Source organism: Gallinula chloropus (genome assembly GCF_964237585.1).
Source record: "Gallinula chloropus genome assembly, chromosome: 2".
In the NCBI taxonomy this organism is placed as follows: domain Eukaryota; kingdom Metazoa; phylum Chordata; class Aves; order Gruiformes; family Rallidae; genus Gallinula; species Gallinula chloropus.
The window spans coordinates 159,392,732-159,413,503 of NC_140086.1; the positions used below are offsets into that span (position 1 = coordinate 159,392,732).

The 20,772-nt window shown below is 37.0% G+C and overlaps 1 protein-coding gene across 1 annotated transcript in view; it reads left to right on the top strand.

Moving 5' to 3' along the window:
* MINDY4 (MINDY lysine 48 deubiquitinase 4) overlaps positions 1 to 20,772 on the top strand; it is a gene marked incomplete at its 3' end in the record, with an annotated part of 78,690 nt that overhangs the window by 35,286 nt on the left and 22,632 nt on the right. Inside the window, exons 10-13 of the mRNA XM_084260863.1 lie at positions 575 to 676; positions 1,645 to 1,708; positions 3,053 to 3,118; positions 3,521 to 3,588. Coding sequence (XP_084116989.1) covers positions 575 to 676; positions 1,645 to 1,708; positions 3,053 to 3,118; positions 3,521 to 3,588 — 300 coding nt within the window. The remainder of the gene's footprint in view (positions 1 to 574; positions 677 to 1,644; positions 1,709 to 3,052; positions 3,119 to 3,520; positions 3,589 to 20,772) is intronic.

Consider the following 20,772-nt stretch of genomic DNA (forward strand, 5'->3'; position numbering starts at 1 on the left):
AATGCCAAAAATAGATCTAATGTGGTTCAACTCAACGAATGGTTCTAGAAAGTCTCCATTGCAGTGATGACATCACTGGCACCTCCATCTTTAGAGCTCTCTAGGTCCTCAACAGCAGCATCCATCCTCCTATGGACTGTTCAGTCCAGTGCTGAGAAGCATTTACACTGCATGCACAATGAGTGCTCTCATGGTACTTCATTCAGACACTTATCCTCAGAGGAAGTTCAGTTAGACTGAACCTTTATATGTGGTATGTTTTTTCAGTAACAATGCTGTTACTGAACTCCCTGTTAACTCACCAGAGTTTTTTGAGTTGGTCACCCAACTTGATTCTTTATTGGCTATAAAAGGAAGAAAGACAGGTACATGGTAATTTTCTGAGGCAACTTACTATAGCCTTATTATTAGACATTATAACACCTAAAGAGCCTTTAAAAATGTTTTTGTTCTTTAATTACAAACTTGCTATGAATCTATGTATACTGTAATTGGGGCAGTTTGCTCCTCTAATGAGTAAGCTTCCCAATACACATCTTGGTACTTGGTTGTTTCTTGCATTTCTGGCCTGCAGTTGTCTTCAGCCTTCAGAAGTTCACAGGACCAAATGCCTCACCATGGCTATTGCAGACATACTGTGGCGTGCAGGAGGCAATGAAAAAGCAATTGTGGCACTGTAAGTAGGAGACATGGTTTTAGTCACTGTGCAATGCTTCTATACTCATGTCTGCTGTATATGTACACAGTTTGCAGAGTGAAAGTTTTGTAAGGTATATTTATGCATTTTGCATTAGGGAGAAATACCAAATGTCATTTCTGCTGTCCCAGTAGCTGGAAGAGAATAGTGAAATTCTTTGAAATTACTGTGAAAATCCTGTGCATTTCCCTGGGGCAGGGAGTCCTCCAAAATCTTTACCAAGAGTTATTTTTCCAGATGCTGCATTTTATTCCAACAATTTTGTATTGCAGGATATTCTCTTATGGCTGACATTCATTTCTTTTGCTGTAGCTGCCTGCTAGTTACATAGTTTAATACTACACTTAGGCTGCTTGTGCACAAGATGTCTTTTAGATTGCTAACTTTAGCTGTATTGGATCCTACATGATATTTTTAAGTGAGCCAGGTTTGAGAGAATAGGTCATTTCTTTTATTAGATCTACTAAGATAGCTGAAAAATAACAGAGAAGCTTTGAGGCACAGAGGTCCTGCTTCAGACCTGAAATAGAAGCAGAAAATTCAAAGACATTTCAAATGATATTTTGCATTTTTTTATATTTATAAAATGCTTCTTCTGTCATGATATTGTTCATATGTTGTTCTGCTTGTTTATGTCATTGCTCTAATACTCTTTTCAAATAAAAACTGTCATTAACATCTTAAACCTGTACTTACCCTCTTTCTGTGTAGAGAAACTTGTCATTCATATCAGACTGAGACAGCACAGCTAATATATATGTTTCACTGATAAAAGTTTGTTTAATTTGCAATATGAACTTACTATGCAAAATATCCTTTTTTTTAAAAAATGGTTAACAATACTAATGTAATCTCTATGTCTTATCATTCAATTCATATAATTCATTTTAATGCAATTATTTTCCATTTTAACACGAGCTTTGGTTTTGTCTGAATATCCTCTGCAGGCCATCAGGAAGACAGCAATTCACTCCCATAGGAAAATACAAGGCAGATGGAATCTTAGAAACTGTAAGTGCCTGTGTAACCCACAGTAACATTCTCCATCTATCTCCTTTCTTGCTTTTCTTATTTTTAGCACAATAAATCTGATTTCCATTGCTCTCTCACTGCTCTTTCATGTCAAATTAGTTAGTTGTGATCCAAAAACCAATAAGAAATAAAATCCTGTAGTCTGTCTGTCTGGAAATAAAATCCTGTAGTCTGTTGTCCCAGTGTCTGTGGGCAATTGGACTCTAAAATCCTTTTTGTTCTATGTTTCAAGCTTATAAACTGTGCTTACCTTTGTTGATATCCAGTAAACATGAATGAGGATCCTTTCAGGTTGACCAGAATGCCCATAAGCATCAAAAGGCTGTAGTTCCTTTTTTTCTTATAAAGAATTCTCTGCCTTCTTTTTTTTTTTCCCTCAAGAAGCTCCAAATGGCAAAATACTTTCCAGTTATGCCTTTATTTCCATGTAAAGCTCTCAAATGGCTTTGAAAAACAGTGATGCTGTAAGCTAGGCTTTAGTGGTTTAAGGAAATATTACTGGCCTCCTAAATGGAGGAATAGATGTCTCAACAACTTTTCGGAACCAGTTTTGGAACAACTGGAAGTGAAAACCTGTATAAATAGGGTAAATGCAGCAGAAAACCTTGGCTAAAGTATGCTTTTACAAGAGACAAGATAGATTATTTAATTAATACATCAGTTCTGAACTGTGGCTAATATGTATTATGCTGCCTCTGTGGACTGCTTACGAAAGGTCCTGTGGTCGTAGCCGCAGTGAAAATGTGATGGAAGGAATATAATCCACACTGCTTGATCTTTCTTCACACAGTGTCTGCAAGACTATCTTTTCTGTCAATAGCTGAAGATGGAAAATACAAAAGGAATGTTGAAGTAAGGGCCTAGAACTGTGAACTCAACTGCCCTGAACTTCAAGTTTTCTAGGAATATTCAGGGGAGCATTGCCTGAGTGTGATAAGAAATGCTCTGATACATGCCTTCTATAGGTTTACACCACATAAGTACAAACTCCTGAGCTATTTGCCCATTCTGTGACTTCTACATCTGCAATATTCCTATGGTTGTTCTAGGAATTGGTTTTCATTGCATAAACAGTGCTTAAAATTGTGAAAACAACTTAAAAAGGATGAGCAGCAGTATTTAAAAATTCAGAATATTCAAAGTACTGAGATGCAGTGTTACACAAAGTAACAACAGTAAGAGGTAGAATTTCATTAGATCTTTATTCTTTTGTTCAAATCTTTCCAGTCAGATTTAAAGTCTTGACCACTTTAGTTCAGCATTCAGATTATATAAATGAGTCACTGTTTCAATCACATTTTTTCCCCTTACATTTCTTCCCAGCTAATACTACATACTGCCACAAGATACGAAGATTTGATTGTATTTCTTCAGCAGAATATTCACCAGGTAATGTGTATGATGAATATACTAAACCCACTGTAGTTCAGCTGCCAGTCTTGCTGTCTTTATCAGTCTCATATGTTCAAGGCCAGGTTGGATGGGGCCCTGGGCAACTTTGTGTAAATTCAGGCCTGGAGATTGGTGGCCCTGCCTGTGGCAGGGGGATTTGAACTCTGTGATCCTTGGGGTCCTTTCCAAACCAGACCATTCTATGATTCTATGATGTTTTCTGAACAGTGTTTCAAACACTGTATGACCATGTCTTACATTTTAACAAACAAAGCAACAAATTAACTTTTAACATAAATGATAACAATTCTTTCTGCTTTTAATTTGATTGGCATTTCTTTAGGATTGGGCAAAAACTGTACACAACAAAGGAATTTAAAGAGTCCTTTTCTTTTTCAGTTTGAAATTGGTCCCTGTGGGTGCATCCTTCTGACTGTGTCAGTCATCTTATCAAGATCTATCAATCTGTGAGTGTCTTTATATCCCTGTTTCATAAACTACAAAGCAAACAAGCTGTGCAAAGTGAGGAAATAACCATGATGTGCTTAACTCTCTGGCCTTTTCAGTCTATCTTGATATTTAGTCTAATAAGTATAGAGAAAGTATGTAGCTTAACACACCTAATCTTGACTTTTTTTTGTGGTATACACACCATTTTGTGTGTGTGTGTGTGTGTGTATGCTGTTAAAGTGGCAGTGATCAGCCCATGATATCTGATATAAATAACTGTATCTAAACATTAGGCATCATGTCTAAGGTAGTTGCTTGTGCTCTCTATCTTGAAAAGTTGAAAGTAAGCCTCATTTAGAGGGTTATTAATTTCACATACTCTACATATCTTTCTTGGGTAGAGATGAACGACTTGCTTGTGATGTCAAATCTCTGCATCAATGATAAAGATCAAGGAAAGCTAGTATAAAATGGAATAGGCAGCTAATTTTTAGATGGCTTTAAGTAAGCTATGAAACATTGGGGCTCAGGTTGTTGGTGTAATAAAGATGTTAAGCTCTAAGAGGTGGTCATTATACTCTCTTTTAAAAATTCATTGAGACTTGCCCAAGCACATTTGCAGTTAGTTGTGTTTTTATACAGATTAAACATATTCCTGTGGTGTGGTGAATATCAGCATGAGTCAGAATATAAAAGCTTTCTTCATTTTGTCAAATTCCACTTCTGTAAAAATCTCCTAGAGTAATCTGCAAGTGAAAAGAACTGTTCCCTGACAACTTGCAATAACAACTGACATGAAGAAAGCAGCTGAGAGTAGCACAGGCTTGATTTATGTAAGCTTTTGTTTCTTACACCTCCGCATTGTCTTGAAAATAAACAGCAACTCAGTCCAAATTTGTGATATGTATTAAGTTTTTCACCTGCTGAGATTCCTACAAGCATTTACAGATTGTTTTTTTGGTTTTGTTGTCATTTCTCCCTTTCTTTTGCTTACAGTAGTACTACAGGCCATTGAATTAACTCCACTGTAACACAAATGACATGATCGTTTAATAGCACTTGTCATTTATCATTTTCCTGAGCTAGTTACAGTGGGGACATCAGGCTCAGCAAAGGTATTTGATCAACAAACAACATTATTTGTCATTTGGTAGGACCACCAAAAGCCACAACATTCCTTAATGCTATTGACTGCATTGCTTCACTTGCTATAAAATGGTAAACATTCTTTAAGAACAGAAGCAAAGAGCTTATTTTTCCTATCTCTTCTCAGTTCTTAACAGATGGATTATGACAAGGCCAATCAGTCATCTGTGTTTGTGTTTGGGGGGGAGCAAAGTGTCTAAAGTGAACATAAAAATTCCTTATGGTGCCTATTTGCATTTTTAGGTATCTAAATATTTTTACAATTCTGGTCCACAAAGTCAGAATTGTTTATAAAATGTAACTCTGTTTTGAAAAAGATTAATGATTTTTCTCCTAGAACTTCATCTTAAAGTGCTGTTACTCTTCAAGCATGTTCTGTGCAATACATTGCATTGTTATCTATCTTTTGTTTATGAGAAGCAGGATTTTTTTCTCTGCAATTGGATAGAGTAGAAAGTGTTTTCAGGCCTTTGCATAAATTTTTTTTAGAAGTGCAAACTTAATTTCATTTATGTAATTTCCAGTAATAGATTTGAATTGCCATGTCATAATACTTCTCTTGGGATACTGCAAGCATCAAGACAAATAACTCGGTGCTCATATCATCGACATATGTACCATTTAGTGAGTGTTACAAGCATTATATGTAATTATTTACATAACTGGCATAGTTCTGGTTGAATATTTTAGGTAATGGAGGTTTCATCCAGCAACAGATCTCCCTGGGATTATTTTTTTTGTCCCAGTTGGGTTTTAAAAAAGGGGAAAAAGATAAAAAGCCCCAAAAAACTACATGGAAGTTTCAATTGTCATGATTCTTGTGTAAATACACTATCAAAAAACCCTACTTAAATTATTTAATTTTGGTTGAGAAGTTGGCATCTTTTATTTTCTCAAATCATGTTGAAATGCTTCTGTTTGGGTCAGTTCTTCGCCATGTGCCCACAATGCTGACTTTCTGGGGTCTGTTCAGAAATAACTCTTATAAATAATGGACATTTCTTGTAAGCAAGTTGAAGACTAAGAATGGAATATTCTTGATCATAAAACAGTATTTTGTAAGATGCAGAGGTATGTCCAATGAAACCAAACCAAGACATTTACGTTTCGTTCAATAAAGAGAAGACTGGCTTTTTGATTAATGATCATTTAAATGTTTCTTTTGATCAAAAATATTCTTCCCAGTGTTTTCTGTTTTATGGATAATTCCAGTGTTTATTGAAGTTTTCACTTCAGGATATAATTAGAAGAAAATTATCATACCTTATTTAATATGGTGGGGAAGCATTAATTACAGGTTAAAAGGCAGGGCACTGAATGTTGATGTTGATTAATTGAAGGATAAGTGCCACTGTACCAAGATCTAGAGGTGCAGGATAGACTATAAAGCTCACAGAGTTCCTCAGAGCAGTCACATCTGTGGGCAGATACTTCTCATGTCTATAGAGATAGAAGATGGCATGCGATTGTGACCATGCCATGTAACATGTTAAAGGTGAGGAGAATTGCTGTGGGCAGTGCCTATCTTTTTTTCTTTGATTTTGGAAGGAGAACTACTAGCTAAGACTCTAATTTCTTAGATGTTGGTGATTTTGAGGGTAGCCATCTAGCCCACTTTATTCCCTTTCAATGGAAAGTTTCTCCATCCTTGGAGATATTCAAGGTCAGACTTGATGGGGCTCTGAGCAACCCGGTCTAATGAAGATGTCCCTGCTCACTCCAGGAAGATTGGACTGGATGGTCTTTAAGGTTCCCTTCCAACCCAACACATTCTATGATTCTAATGGAGAAAACCAAGCAGCTTTGCTGACAAAATCGATAAGTGCAGCCTGCTTGTGGTGATCCTGCTTTGGCAGGGGGGTTGGACTAGATGATTTCCAGAGGTCCCTTCCAACCCCTACAATTCTGTGATTTTGTGTGAAATATTTGCATCTAGGCTTCCTTTATGCTCAAAAAAGAGGAAAAAGATCATGATTCATTTAACTTGCCTATCTTACAATAAGAGACATACAATTTAAACATCAGGTAGTGAAATTAGTTCTGTCTTATAGTGAATGGTCAATAAAATACGAGAAGAAATTCAGTGTTAATAATGCAAAATGTTATATATAATGAAAAAACTGCTGTCAACTATACTTACCTAACAATGAGTGTTAAATAGAGGGGAGGAAATTCTGGTGCCACTACTAGTAATATAATTGTCTGAACATGTCAACTCAATTTTCTAAGAGAGACAAAAAAGAATAATGTTTTAGGAGTTATGGTGATAAGGAATGAGAACAGATTAAAAACATGATAATGTCTGTATAAATATATGATCTTATGTTTTCTTCTTCTATGTAGTCTTGTCACATCAGGTCAGTAGAGACATATTAGAACTAGAACACACTGGAAGAAAAAAACAAAGTTTCCCTTTAGTGTGGACTAGCTACTGTGTGAGGACAGACAAAATTTTTCCGCTTCAGCATTGAAAAAGAGTAACTTGGATGGCAAAAAAAATTTGGACATCCACAATAAGGTTGTCTAAGGAGTGATTATACGTTATTTCTTAGAGTCCTGTGGGGGTTGTCATGGAAATGTTCAGGTTTTGATTTTGAAACAATCCACTGTCTTGTTTTTCCACATCATAAATAACTTTCAGTACAGCAAGATAAGGAGGCCGAAAGTATGAAGAGGTTCAAGTAAATTTAGACATAGTACAGGAGTGTGCAGGCTTTGGTACCTTTAAACCTGCCTGTTTAGATGCAATCTCCATGTGCCCTGTTTTTCTCTTCTGCCTTGATGTTTGCTACTGCTGCTGCTGCTTGGATGATGGGATAAGAGGACTTTTGGGCTGATTCCATAATTCTGACATTGTTAGTGATTTTTCTTGTAAAAGGAAATTCCAGATTTCAACGAGGTCTATCGGGCAGTTGTTCTAAATCACTGTCAATCTAAGTATTTTTATTTAATGGCAACACATGCCAAGAAACGCAGGGGTTTGCACTGCTTTATAGATTTTGGTAATGAGTTTATCATACTCCATGCACTAATGATCTTCACTGTTAGAACTGATAACAAATGGCCAAAGAGGAGTGAGAATTCCTGAGGAAGTTGCTGAGAACGTGTTGTTGCTTCTGGTACAGGAAGGAATTCTAGTTCCTAACAATTGTAACCTCTTTTTTTTTTTTACAACCAGTGAAAAATTAAAAAATAGTGGGCGTATTGTACTAGCTCAAGGGACTAATCTTCCTGAATGTGCAAAATGTGTACTAAAATCTTCATGTTGTTAAGAGGTTCAAGATATTTTCCATGTACCTGGGTGAGAGACTGAGCTTAAAGGTGAGCTGCAAGCCCCAACGTGGGCCTGGACACTGAGAATGGCATATTGCATGTAGGAAAGTTGTGAATATTCAGGAGTGGTTTTACACTGGTTCAGTAATGGCAGCTTCAGTAAACCCCACAGCTTTACTGAAGTTACGACATGTACTGGAACCTCAGCACAAGTTTTCTCTGCTAAGTGCTGTCTCATCACCTCTAACATTCGGCACTGTACTCACTGTGCTTACTCATGCAAAACCATTGCAGTATCAGGATCTGGCTGATTCTGATCCATTCATGGAAAAATCTTTATATTACATCTTTCTGTGAACATAAGGAAATTTTTTTCACTGTGAGGCTGACAGAGCACTGGGACAGACTGCCCAGAGAGGCTGTGGACTCTTCTCTGGGGACATTCAAACCTCCTTGGACATGATCCTGTGTGATTTAATCTGATCCTGCTCTGGCAGGGGGGTTGGACTAGATGATCTTTTGAGGTCCTTTCCAACTCCTAATGTTGTGTGATTCTGTGATATCAATCAGTCACACTGTCTGTTTCCATTACAATATTTTTCTTAATCAATGCAATAACTCTATCATTACTAGAACCTCTAATAGCAAAGGAAATACTGATTGAGAAAGTCCTTTGTGGAAAAGCAGTGTATTATGTTTTCAAGCTAGCTGGAGAAAATAAATAGAGGCTCATCTGAAATGCAGACTCATTGTGTTACTCAAAAATTTGCTGAACAATAGAACCAAACCACCCGCCTTGGCAATCTCTTTTGGCCACTTAGGGATGCTTTATCTCTTACTGACAGCAGATCACAAATGTAATTCTTCAGTCAGCATTGGTCATCTGGGTATCTTTTCATTTTTTTCTCTGAAATGTTTGTTTAAGAATAAAGGAAGCACTGACTTTTTCTGTGATGGTTGAAAAAAGGAGGGTGAATTTGCAAGCTAAAAGGAGACTTTGTACTTCATTAAGGTTGTTCAGTTATAAACCTAGGAAAATATACATCAACACCTTTTTTTTCTTTTTGTGATCTCGCAACTCTAATAACTATCCTTCTGCAGTCTTTAGTGCTCCAGAAATGTGTACAATCCTGTTTCTGAATTATTTGTGCTGTTTCCATTTCTGAGTTTGGGAGTTTTGGTTGTTTGGGGGGTTTATTTCCCTTTTATGTTTCCTCCCTTCACCCCCAAACCTCCTGCCCCCAAAAGCCAATGCATTTTACTGATTGAAATAAATCACATTTTGATTCCTTATCAGTCTGGGACTCCTCACACCAAATAAGTCCACCCTTAGTTATTAGTAATTTACATAGTTCTCCAAAATCTTCTATCAATTAGCAATTTTTTACTAAGAGGAATCATATAATTAAAACTATGCTGTTCTGTGCCCTTGAGCACTTGTCCTTCATCCTGTAGTACCATTTTACTGAACTAGGGAAGTTAAATTTCCTTAACTTTTTGTTCTAATCAGTCCTTGAAATAAACACACACCAGCACCAAATCATGTTAATATCTGTCCAATATACCTATTCCACATGATAAAATATCCTTCCCATAATAAATGAAGCTGACATGAACATGGCATGGAAGAAGACAGAGAAGTTTCAACTTGTTTGTACTCCATGTGAGAGGAAATCCTGATCAGACAGGCTAAAGAAACAGTGGCTACAATCCCTCTCTGGCTATACAGAACACCTAGCTTCAGCATTTACTGAAGGAACTATTATACCTTCCTGAACAACTAACTGGCTCCTCTGAGGAATTTGATTTCTAAGTGTTCTGAGGATGTTGCATGAACCATGCACTATCATTATTATGCCCTGTACTATGTTGAGATGCATGCATCTGTCAACTTGGTTTACTTCTGTGATTATTTGTCTAATTGCAAGTCATATTCAAAGAATCTTCCTGCTTTGGTCCATTGGCAAATTATTTTTACATTTAAAACACAAAAAAAGACAGTTCTGTCTTTATTCATCTCCACAGAACAACATTTCATCTTGTGAGGCATAGTGTTATATATGCACATTATTTATTTATAGTATAGTAATACATATGGTTTGTAATAAAGCTCAGAAACTCTCCTTGCTTAAGAGTCAGAAAGAGTGAAGCCACATCCAGAGCCACCTCAGTGTGCTTCCTGCTACTCCCCAACAGCTCTGACCATGTATACACTAACTTCCTGTGCAAACAGATGTGTTCATCCTTGTTTCACACAGGAGAAAGTTCTCTCAGATGTGCTGCAGGGTACGAGTGTCTATATATGCAATTGCTATTGGTCGTGCTCTACCTGGTCTCCAGATCAGCTGTTTGCTCATAGCCACATAATTCCCCCTCTCTAAAGCTTTCACAGAAGATGAGGGACGTGAGAAATGCCAAACAAAAGCTTGTAGGAATTGATTTATCAAAGAGGTTCCATGCATGTGTAATTTGTTGGGCATGTGCTACAAGCAGGTGAGCACATTGTTTTACAGTGGTCAGAATGAGGGGCCACAGATCAGAGAGGAAACTGTAAATTGACTGCTGAACTTTGGCATGTCTAGCCATGATGTCACCTGCCTCTCAGACATGCTTTGCTGGTCTGTTTTCATCCGGATTATTTCGTATTGCTGCAGGGACAGTATAAGGACTCTTAACCATACACTTTATTATGAAAAACAATCTCAAAGAAACATTTAAATTATAACATATTAGTGGAATTAAGACATTAAAACCCAAAATCTGGAAAGACTACTCCGGAAGACAAGTTTTTATTGAGTTATGTAACAGAACATCATCATCATCGTAGTACTTTGCATCAAGCCATTTTTTTCTGTGTCCTTTTCTATATCCTTTCTGTAGCCTGGTTTATTGTGAACTGACTCCCATTCTGACATGTTACTTGACTTTCAAACTCCTTCAGTCACGTAGGACATTGAAAAAGAAAGCGATGCTCTGTGGCGCATGAATTGCAGGTGGAACAATAGGGCCCCCACCTACTTTCCTTAACTGACACCTTTTCCTCTCTCAGAGCCAACCTCTGACTTAGAGTTCCCCTAAAATACACCTACTCTCCTCATGTTATTTGTGTGGTGAAGAAAGGCTTTCTGTGAAATGACTGCTTGGCTTGCCCAATGGTAAAAACATTTCCTACCTCACCAAAAAAATCCAGTCACATGGGCCATACTGGCTTCTTGATGGAAATATATTGTTCTATGAGCCAATCTTCTGGGAAAAGGTTTTCAGAGGTGATTCCCCCCCAACACACACACACACACACACACACACACACTGGAGAACATCCGTGAGACCAACAGCAAGGGGAAATCACGTGTGCGAGCAGTTTTCACTCAGTGTTTACAGTTATGTAATATAAATACATGTCACCATCTATTTTACAGCTTAGTTCTTTGGTGTTGGAAAAAGATAGGGAAGCAGCTATTTTTAAGGGGAAACAGCTGTCAATTATGTTACATTGCTAATAAACAAGCACCTTGGCCTGACTGAAAAATCCATATTTGAGAGTCTCAGACCTCTGCAGGACCCATTTGTGATTTTACAACACTGAGGAAGATAAGATTAGATTTACCAAGAACAGCAGAAGGAGATCAAAATAGAAGATTCTGTGTGGGATCCAGTCCTTGGTAGGGAAGAACTGAGTCCTTGTTTGGGCAAGTGAACTTCTGTGCCTCCTGCTTGATGCATACAATTCAGAGACTTCAGGATCTTCATTGCCTTTGAGGATCTGTTGTGTCAGTTAGACAGAGGCCCTTCTAGCATTAAGTTATTAATAAATGTAGAACCTTAATGAAGCAGAGATTGCAGCTTCAGCTGCTAAGTGGCAATAAAAAGGGAGTTTTCTTGAAATAAATTAATGCTTTTCCTTTAAAGAAAGGCAAGACAGGAATGATAAGTGAGACAGCCTTAGCAATATTCGAAGGAGGATGTCAGACCAAGATTTGAAGCTATGAGATTTATGTTCTTTCTAAAGTATGTATGCAGTGGCATATATTGATGTAGGAAATACCACCTTTTGGCACTTGAGAAAGAGGGGACAAAAGAATAAAGCTAGAGATGATGGTAAAACCTGGGATTTGCACAAATAATGGAGAGGCTGCGACTTATGTCTGTCAAGAAAATTCAGTAAGCTTGTCACCATCACAGGGAAGTGAACTATATACTGGGTGATAGCAAATTTCGTGTGGATATGCAATAGCAAGATTTCTTATGGGATCAGGGAAAAAAAATCCCCATTGTTCCCCTGATACATGAAGTTCGTTCTAGAACAGATCAAGATAAATCATAAAGCTGAGGATCATGCCTGAAGAGAAGGAAGCTTATTAGCTCATTCTCTGGAGAATTTTCTGATCTCTAAAGGAAGAGTGCAAAGGAATGAAAAAAGATTGGTGAACAACAAACAGCTCTAGCACTAGTGATGTGAATCTTGGTGCTATGTAATAGAGAAATGATGCCAGATCCAGACTTAGAGTCACAGGAATAAAACAATAAGCAATTTCCATATTGCATATATAAAAACAATAATCAGAAAAGATGTGAAGTGTCTGTGTAAAGAGGATGTGGCTGATGTTAGGAATAGTGTAAAGAATACTCCAAGTTTAAATCAATATTCTGGTGCAAAGGCAGGATGGAGCATTGGAATCCATGTACAGAGATTAAATTCATTTTGTGAGTGGTAGAACTGAAGCTGTAAAAGTGATGGCTATACAACAGGAAAAAATAAACCAGGTATCTTTTTGCCTAGAATTCATTCCTAAACTTATTCAAGTCTCTCTGAGCTCTCCCTTGCTTTGTCAGACTTTATGAATGGATATGATCCTAAAAGCTTACATGCTTTTTCATAGTATACCTCTTGGCCCCTTAAAACAGACAACAACCTTATATCTCTGTTGCAAAAAGTCTGGAGAAGTGGGTGCTCCTGGTCTTCAAATACTGAAATAACTGGCATCTAAAATCCCAAATACAATGACAGTGGATCTTAATACCTTTTCACAATAGAGGTCACCACATAGCTGTGCAGTAGCAAACAATGCTTACGTTTAAGGGAGATGGAAAAGCAGACCAAGCAACTTAGCCTTTATCTCAGCAGGTTGAAAAGCTGTTGGCAAAATCCTGAAAGGAGAATATCTAACTACAGGGATAAATGGAAAATGGTAGGGGATGCACTCTGATTTTATAGAAAATGAGTTATATAAGACTGAAATAATATTGTACTTTGAGAAAAGTACTGCTTTTTTAGAGCGGGAAGCAAAATGGATTTATCCTGTCTGAACTTCAGTAAAGCATGCAATTAGAGAACCAAATGGAGAACTGTTAGTTAAACTGGAAAAAAATTAGAATAGAATTAGTTAATGGAGTGGTTATGAGAGGGTTTTGTAAGGGATATGCTGAATGAGAAGTCACTTGCTACTGTGAAAAGAAGATATCTCTTTATAATTGTAAAGGTGATGAAGGAAAGGGATTCAGTAAACAGTTATCCAGGTAGGAAGGTTATTGACAGAGTTTTTCAATGATCAGGAATTAAACTTAGTTTTTATTCCTTACAGTAATGTTGGAAAAAGGGAGTGGTGTGCTAATGAAATGTATTCACAACTCAAAAGTTTAAAGGCGCTGTCAGTATAGAGAACAAAGAGAGTTGGCTCAGCTTCGTGGTGTGGGTAATAAAGAATTTTAACTGCAGAAACTGCAAGGTCATGCAAACAGAGACTACTGGGGGTTCATAGCTGTAAATGGCAGGATGAGGAGTCGAGGAGTGGAGCGCTGTGACTTTGAGCCAGCATTGTAAAATAGCATTGGATCTACTCTTAGGGTGTGCCAGCATAAATAGTTTTAGGAGGTGAAGAAATATTAATAGATTGTGCAGAGCATTGATGTGTCCTCATTGAAATACCATGTCAAATTGGGTTCACCAATTAAAACTAGGAGAAGTGTAGGGAAAGGGAAGACTAAGGGAATGAGAAATCTTATAAAAAAACAGAAGGTTTTATCTTTTCTAGCCTAAAAAACAAATTGTGAGATGAGAAAAAACTGTTTTCTAAAAATTGGGAGGGCAGCAGCTGTAAGTAAACAAGAAGGACCGGGAATAATTATAAACTATGTTAGTACAAAATGGGTGTATCAGTAAGCTTAGCCTGTGACACAATTAATGTAGCCAAAGTCTGACTAGATTTCAGTTCCTAAGCTACCAAGAGAAATGTATGGAAAGCCAAGAAAGCAACTAAGAAATGAGCTTTTCTGTGAAAGAGAATAACTGGGATGGCTGGATTTTTCCTGCCAGATGCAGAGAACATCATCTTCCTGTCTTCCCTTTCACGACAACTCTGTGTTATCTCAGTATGGGATATGGCTGTAGTCCACACCATGGCTGATACAAGCACAGAGTATTGTTCTGAGAAGTATCTGAGATTCGTGGATTCAGTTGTCCCTCAGTTCCATAAGACTGTTCACATAGGATCATGGGAAAGGTCCATCTAGCTATTAGCTTTTCTTTGATAGTGGGAAGCTGTGGCTGCTGAAAGAAACTGCATAAGAAATGGGGTCAATATAGAGCAGTTATTCTGCTGGTATATTCTCCATGTTTCCGATAGTCAGTAATTCAGAGACTTCCTAAGCTGGCAGTTGTATCCGGACCACTGAGTTCATAGCCCTTGATGAACGTATCCCCCATGAATTTTTATAAAACCCTTTGGAACCCTTTAATTCTTTTGGCCTTCACTACATCCTGTGGCAATGAGTTCTCCAATCTAGTAATGTGCTTTGTGAAAGACGTTTTCCTTTTGTGTGCTTGAACCTGCTGCCCAGTAAGTCTACAGAGTGTTGACTGGTTCATGTTGTGAAAAGTAGTGGGCAAATGTTCTTTAATCATCTCCTTACCATTGATGAGTTTTTGAACTGTTGCAGTCCATCAGTTGTGTCCTCCTGTGGTGAGCTGGTCTTTGTGTAGTCTCTTCTTATAGGAAAAGTACTCCATATCTTAGAATGTGTTTTCTTCTGACCATCTGAGCTTCCTCTGATTCTACTACATCTAAATGCCAAAATTCTTTTACTGTTCAGCTAAAATTTATCACAAAAAAGGCTATTTGAAACCCAATGTTCATGCATTGCTTTTAATGGAGTTGTTCAGTTGGAGTCTGTTTCCAAGGCTGGCTTCAGGCTGTTGTCATTTCTGTAGCAGTCTCAGTTTGTAATCTGAAAAAAAATATACTCAGCCTGCTTGGAGTGCTAGCATGTTTGTGAGTATAATTTATTTGTCCAGACCCTGGTATACAGCAATTAGATGGCCATGTCCAAGTCGTGGGAGGATCCTTTATGTTCATCTGATGGACAAAAGGCATTTTACAGTGAAGTTTCTTCTAGAATTACTTCAAATTATCCAAACAAGTTCACACAAATTACCTTTGGGATGTACCAGTTCCTCTACATATAAACAAATGTAAAGAAACCTGAAGTGGTTAACTCATATTTATGTGTCCATCTTTAGGTATTAAAAAAATAATATAGTGATATTAAGCCCATCCCTAAGTGATTGATTAGCTTTGACATCCTCTCAATCTTTTTTTCTCCTTTCCTTCAGGAAATCAAAGCATTTCAGAAATGAAATATCTTGATTTTAGAAGCATATAGTACATTTATTTAAAAGATTCCAAAGATGTGAAAGGATGAGTGTGATTCTACTACAAAATAGAGCAGTAACAAAAAGCTGTCATATTTTTGCCAGATTTCAGCCAGTGTACTGTCCTACTGTAGAATATTTAGCTGTTTGCTAGATGTAAGGTCAATGTAGTGAAGTAGATACAGATTTAGTAACTTTGCTTAAAATGTAGAGCTCAGGAAGACATATTTCATTCAGTAAAGAAGAGAATTTATTTAATAACAAAGAAATAATGGGCCTAATGAGCCAATAGATCAATCATTATTCACATCAGATCTATCCCCCTGAAATACAAATACTTCCCATAGTCTGCTAGCACCCTGTGGCAGCAGAGTTGGTGAATTAAATGTGTGAGATTACCTCAGCATGTACTTTTTAAGAACTTTGTGAAATTAGCAAATTAGCAAGTACATGAAAAAAAGCGATAGATAATGAAGCCACTTCCTTGCTTTCACTGGTTTACATCCCAAACAGCAGCCTGTTTGGGGTTTTTTTATGTCTGAGGGGCTCTTCCCTTTTTTTTTTTGATCGTTCATTTAAAACCTTTGCAGTGTGCCAGTACAAAAAAAAAAAATTATGGAACATTTACACAATAAGGCAGTCACCCATCCTGTCATTTTCCACATCCCCATTGTAATTATTTGAAATCCTTATGCTTCAAGATGAGTTTTTTTTCTCCCTCCCAACCCAAATTCTATTTTCGGAGTAGACTTGTAATTGTGTGTTTGTTAATATAACTGTCTGTTGCCATGAACAAAGTGAGGTCACCAATTTTCTGTTACAGCTTTGCCACAGACTTAAGGGCTGTAAAACAACTAGTGCTTACTTGAATGCACCACTTCTTGTTTCATATTGTTTTATATTGTTTTATTTTCTCCTGCAATCAATCCAAATGAGATTTAGGGTAAATAACGGACATGAACTGGCTCATACTTTGATAGTCTGCAGCTATTCCTAGTATTAAAAGTTGGTATGTGACTTTTGTATTAATAGTTAATGCTCAGATGTTCTCTATTTAAGACCTGGCAAGAAGTTTCCTGGAAGTAAATTGAAAATTAATGTGTATGAAGCATATTTAAATTGCCTTATTTATCTAACTCAATGTTACTTGGTAAGAAAAAGTTTATCTCATTACAGGTCATATTATATTGTAGCATCCAGTGCTCGAAAATACTTGTTGTTTAGATTTCAGTTTATGCACATTTAAAGCTTTAGTAGAGTCTGTACAGACCACAGGAATTTACTTTATCAATTCGCTGTCAGTGCTAAGGTTTAGAATGCCATTACAGTTTCTTCTAACTCTGGTATTTTTGCCCATCTTAAACTCTTAGAAAATATTTTTTTAAAGGAATTTTATATCCCAGAATGGATAAATGAATTGAAAACATGAGGCATATTCCTAGTAAGAAGCTGTCATGGCTACGTAAAGTCATCAAGTTATGTCGGTGTGGCTGTGACAATTCAGAGTCAAAAAGCTGGACTCAAAACATCTGTACTTCTTCAGTACTTTACATCCTTAATAAACCCATGATTTACAACTTGAAGATTAAGATAGTATCACTAACAAGAGTGAAGAGAAAAAATTAGATTTATAATATGTAACGATATCTTTTGGAAAGGCATTCCTGCCCTAACACAAGCAGCATCAGAAAACGGGAAAAAATATGTATAAAGATCAGTACAAAATGAATAAACTACATGGAGTTGACTTTTGCCACTTTATTTAGGTTTTATAAGTGTATAAAATTACATCCAGATTTGGTCAAAGTATCAGAAATGCTGGACTAAATGATTCCAGCACTATTGAATGAAAAATGCAGGAATTCAAAGGTTCCAGGGCAAAAACTGGAACAGAAAATTTGAAAATAGAACTTTATGGACATTAGGAAGTATGTTAATGAGTGTATTTTTTAATTAGTGTCTGTCTCTTGTCTCAGTGGGCAGCTTCTCTTAGCAGAAACCGCAGCTTAACTTGTTCCATAGAGAATTCAACCTGTCTCCTTACAGACTTAAGGCACGTTACTTTACACACAGCACAGTGAAAAATAAAAATCAAGCTGGAAGATCTAACAGCCTGACCTGAAATTTAGCAGATCTTATTGTCAAATCTTTTACTATCTACCAGCTCATGAAATGACTCCTCCTGAAGTTTGCACTTCATCATTTCTAAACACATTCTTTATTTTAAGTATTTGTCCAGGAGATTTTAAAAATCAGTATCTTGCTCTCCGATCGAATAGTTTTTATCACAGGCTTTGCACTAATACTATGTGAGGCAAACATCAGTATTCTCAAATACCAGGTTCTGGGAAGGACCTTACAGTGACCTTCCAATCCCTGAAAGGTGCCTATAAGAAAGGTGGGGAAGAGCTGTTCATGAGGGCATGGAGTGATAGGATGAGGGGTGATGGTTTTAAACTAGAAAAGGGGAGATTTACCTTGGATATTAGGAAAAAGTTCTTCAGTGTGAGGGTGGTGGATCACTGGCACAGGCTGCCCAGAGAGGTGGTGGAGGCCCCATCCCTGAAGATCTTCAAGGTCTGGCTTGATGGGGCTCTGAGCGACTTGATCTAGTGAAGATGTCCCTGCTCACTGAAGGGGGTTGGACTAGATGGCCTTTAAGGGTCCCTGCCAACTTAACATATTCTATGATTCTAGGATTCTGCACCAACAGTCAACATACTCAATCTCCTGTTAGACTTCTGTACTACCATGACACTGGAAGTAACTGGTAATATGTCATGAGGAAGAACTATTTGCCATTAACAGTGTTCTCCACAGTTCTGTCAAAGCAACATGCTGAGCACTGATTAGGTTGTAAATTAAGAAGGAGGTGTTCATCAGAGTCAAGCTTTTAACTCATGATGACCAGGATACTTAAAAGCCTCCTGGCTTAAAATTAATGGGGTTTTCTGTTTTAAAGTGCTTTTAGAATTGTCAATGGAAAATTGCCTGGAAGGACAAAGTAATGTTGGTAGTAATGATTTATTTATCATGTCTGTGTGTCTGATAACCAAGGCACCACAATGGACAAATGTTTCAGATTCGCTTGTCATCAATGAATGTCTTCACAGCCCAGCAGCAAACAAAACACATTGCTGTCACCCTCTGATATTTGCACAGTGCACGAAGGGTGCTTGGACTTAAAAGCTGACACCATTTATTATAACACAATAAATATACCTGCACAGAAGCTAGTAAGTCTTTGGCAGGTATGAATAATAATCTTAGAACCATTTAGAATAGGTGTAAATCTCCTAATTGTATGCCTGATGTTTGCTTCCTCATCAGCAGAGATGATTTGAAAGGCAGATGTTCTTATTCTTGAAAATCTGAGATACGCTTCTAAACTCCCATATTGTTTGTACCTACAGATGAAATTAGAACTTCCTCCTATTGTCTCTGTCGTATGTCCCATCGTCCCTAACTGACGCATATTGTATAGTCTGCCTGTTTCAAACAAGGCTATGGCGTTTGCAAGATGAAACTGTTTCTAAAACTAAAAAATGGCCAAAATCCAAAGATTATTATCGCCTCATCCATTCCTTGCAGTGTTGCAGGAGAGAGAATTTTCCATGTCACAGGCACGCTTACCACGGTCTTTCCTTTGATTTCACATGGGCTGGAGATATTATTATGGAACTTCGTTATCATTGAGAGCAACTTGTAAATTATACTTAAAATAATTTAAAAAAACCCAAAGGAATTGAGATTTGATGGCTTTGGCTTGATCTGAATGATTAATTTATGTCTCATTAGGGATGGAAATCTTAAAAATTATAGATTGCATTCTGATTTTGGCATTCAAAGAAATCTCGTGAGAAAATAAGTAAAATTTAGGATGAAGGTGGGGAATGTCTCAGCTTTTTACTTAAGATACACAATTTTTAACAGAGCATGTATAGCAATGCTGAAGGGAAATTTCCAGCTACCTCTAATCATATTAATTCAACTCCTACATTATCACAAACAATATATATATATATATATTAAATAATTGTGCTAATTGTCAGGAAACATGAATAATTGGATCTGCAGAAGATTTTACATGTCAAAAAGAGTGAGAAGGCCAGATGTATGTAGAATAATCAAGGTTTTAATTGATGATCATTCAGACATTCTCTCTGTGTTTATAACAATGCCAAGATAATGATGTAGCCAATACAATTAATATTGATATATTTTATATCGAAGGGAAATAGCTTTTTTATGAACCATAGAATTAAATTCTGGAGTTTATTGTAGTAGCTGTCACAGTATATAGTGCACTGTTTTTTTCTCCAAACTAGATTAGACATTTATTTATGTAAAAAATAATGATTGGAATTACATTATATCTGCAGGGTAAAAATGATCACAGGTACAGCCTTTATTTTATAGGTCATCAACTGATCACTAATTCAATAATTCCAGGAGTTATGGGAGAGAGAACTTGGTTTGGGAAGGTATTACCCCTTAATTACCAGTAATGAAATTTCATGGATTTTCCTCTTTCATGTTACAAAGTAGAAGAACAAACCACACAGCAATAATACAAATGTGTGCACCTAAGAGTCTCTGTTTTTCTTTTCTTCTTCTTTTCTTTTTTTTTTTTTTCATGGACAATACAGTATGCAGATTATTCCATCTTCAATTTGTCAGTATATTCTAAGCATTGATGATAGGAATAACAATTACAAGCAGTTATGAGCACAATTTATCCCAGTTCTGGAATAGGTTGGTTGTGGAGTCTATCTCCTTAGACATGGTCCTGGGCAACTGGCTCTAGGTGCCCCTCTTTGAGCAGGAGGGGTGGACAAGTTAGTCTCCAGAGGCTCCTTCCAACCTCAACCATTCTGTGATCCTGTAAGACAAGTGGTCCAGTAGTTCTATTTTGTGAAGTTCTAACCAGTGGTGACAAAAGCTTCTTTTGTCCACTACAGCTATTTTCTTTAGTCTAGCCCTGACAAACTTTTGCTTACCACAGGTTTAGGTAATATATATACACATTTTCTTTTTCCCATTCAAATAAATAAATAACAAAAGAATTCCATAATGCAGAGCTATTAGCTATGGTTGGGAAACAGTTTGTTTCAATTTTTCCCCAAAGATTTAG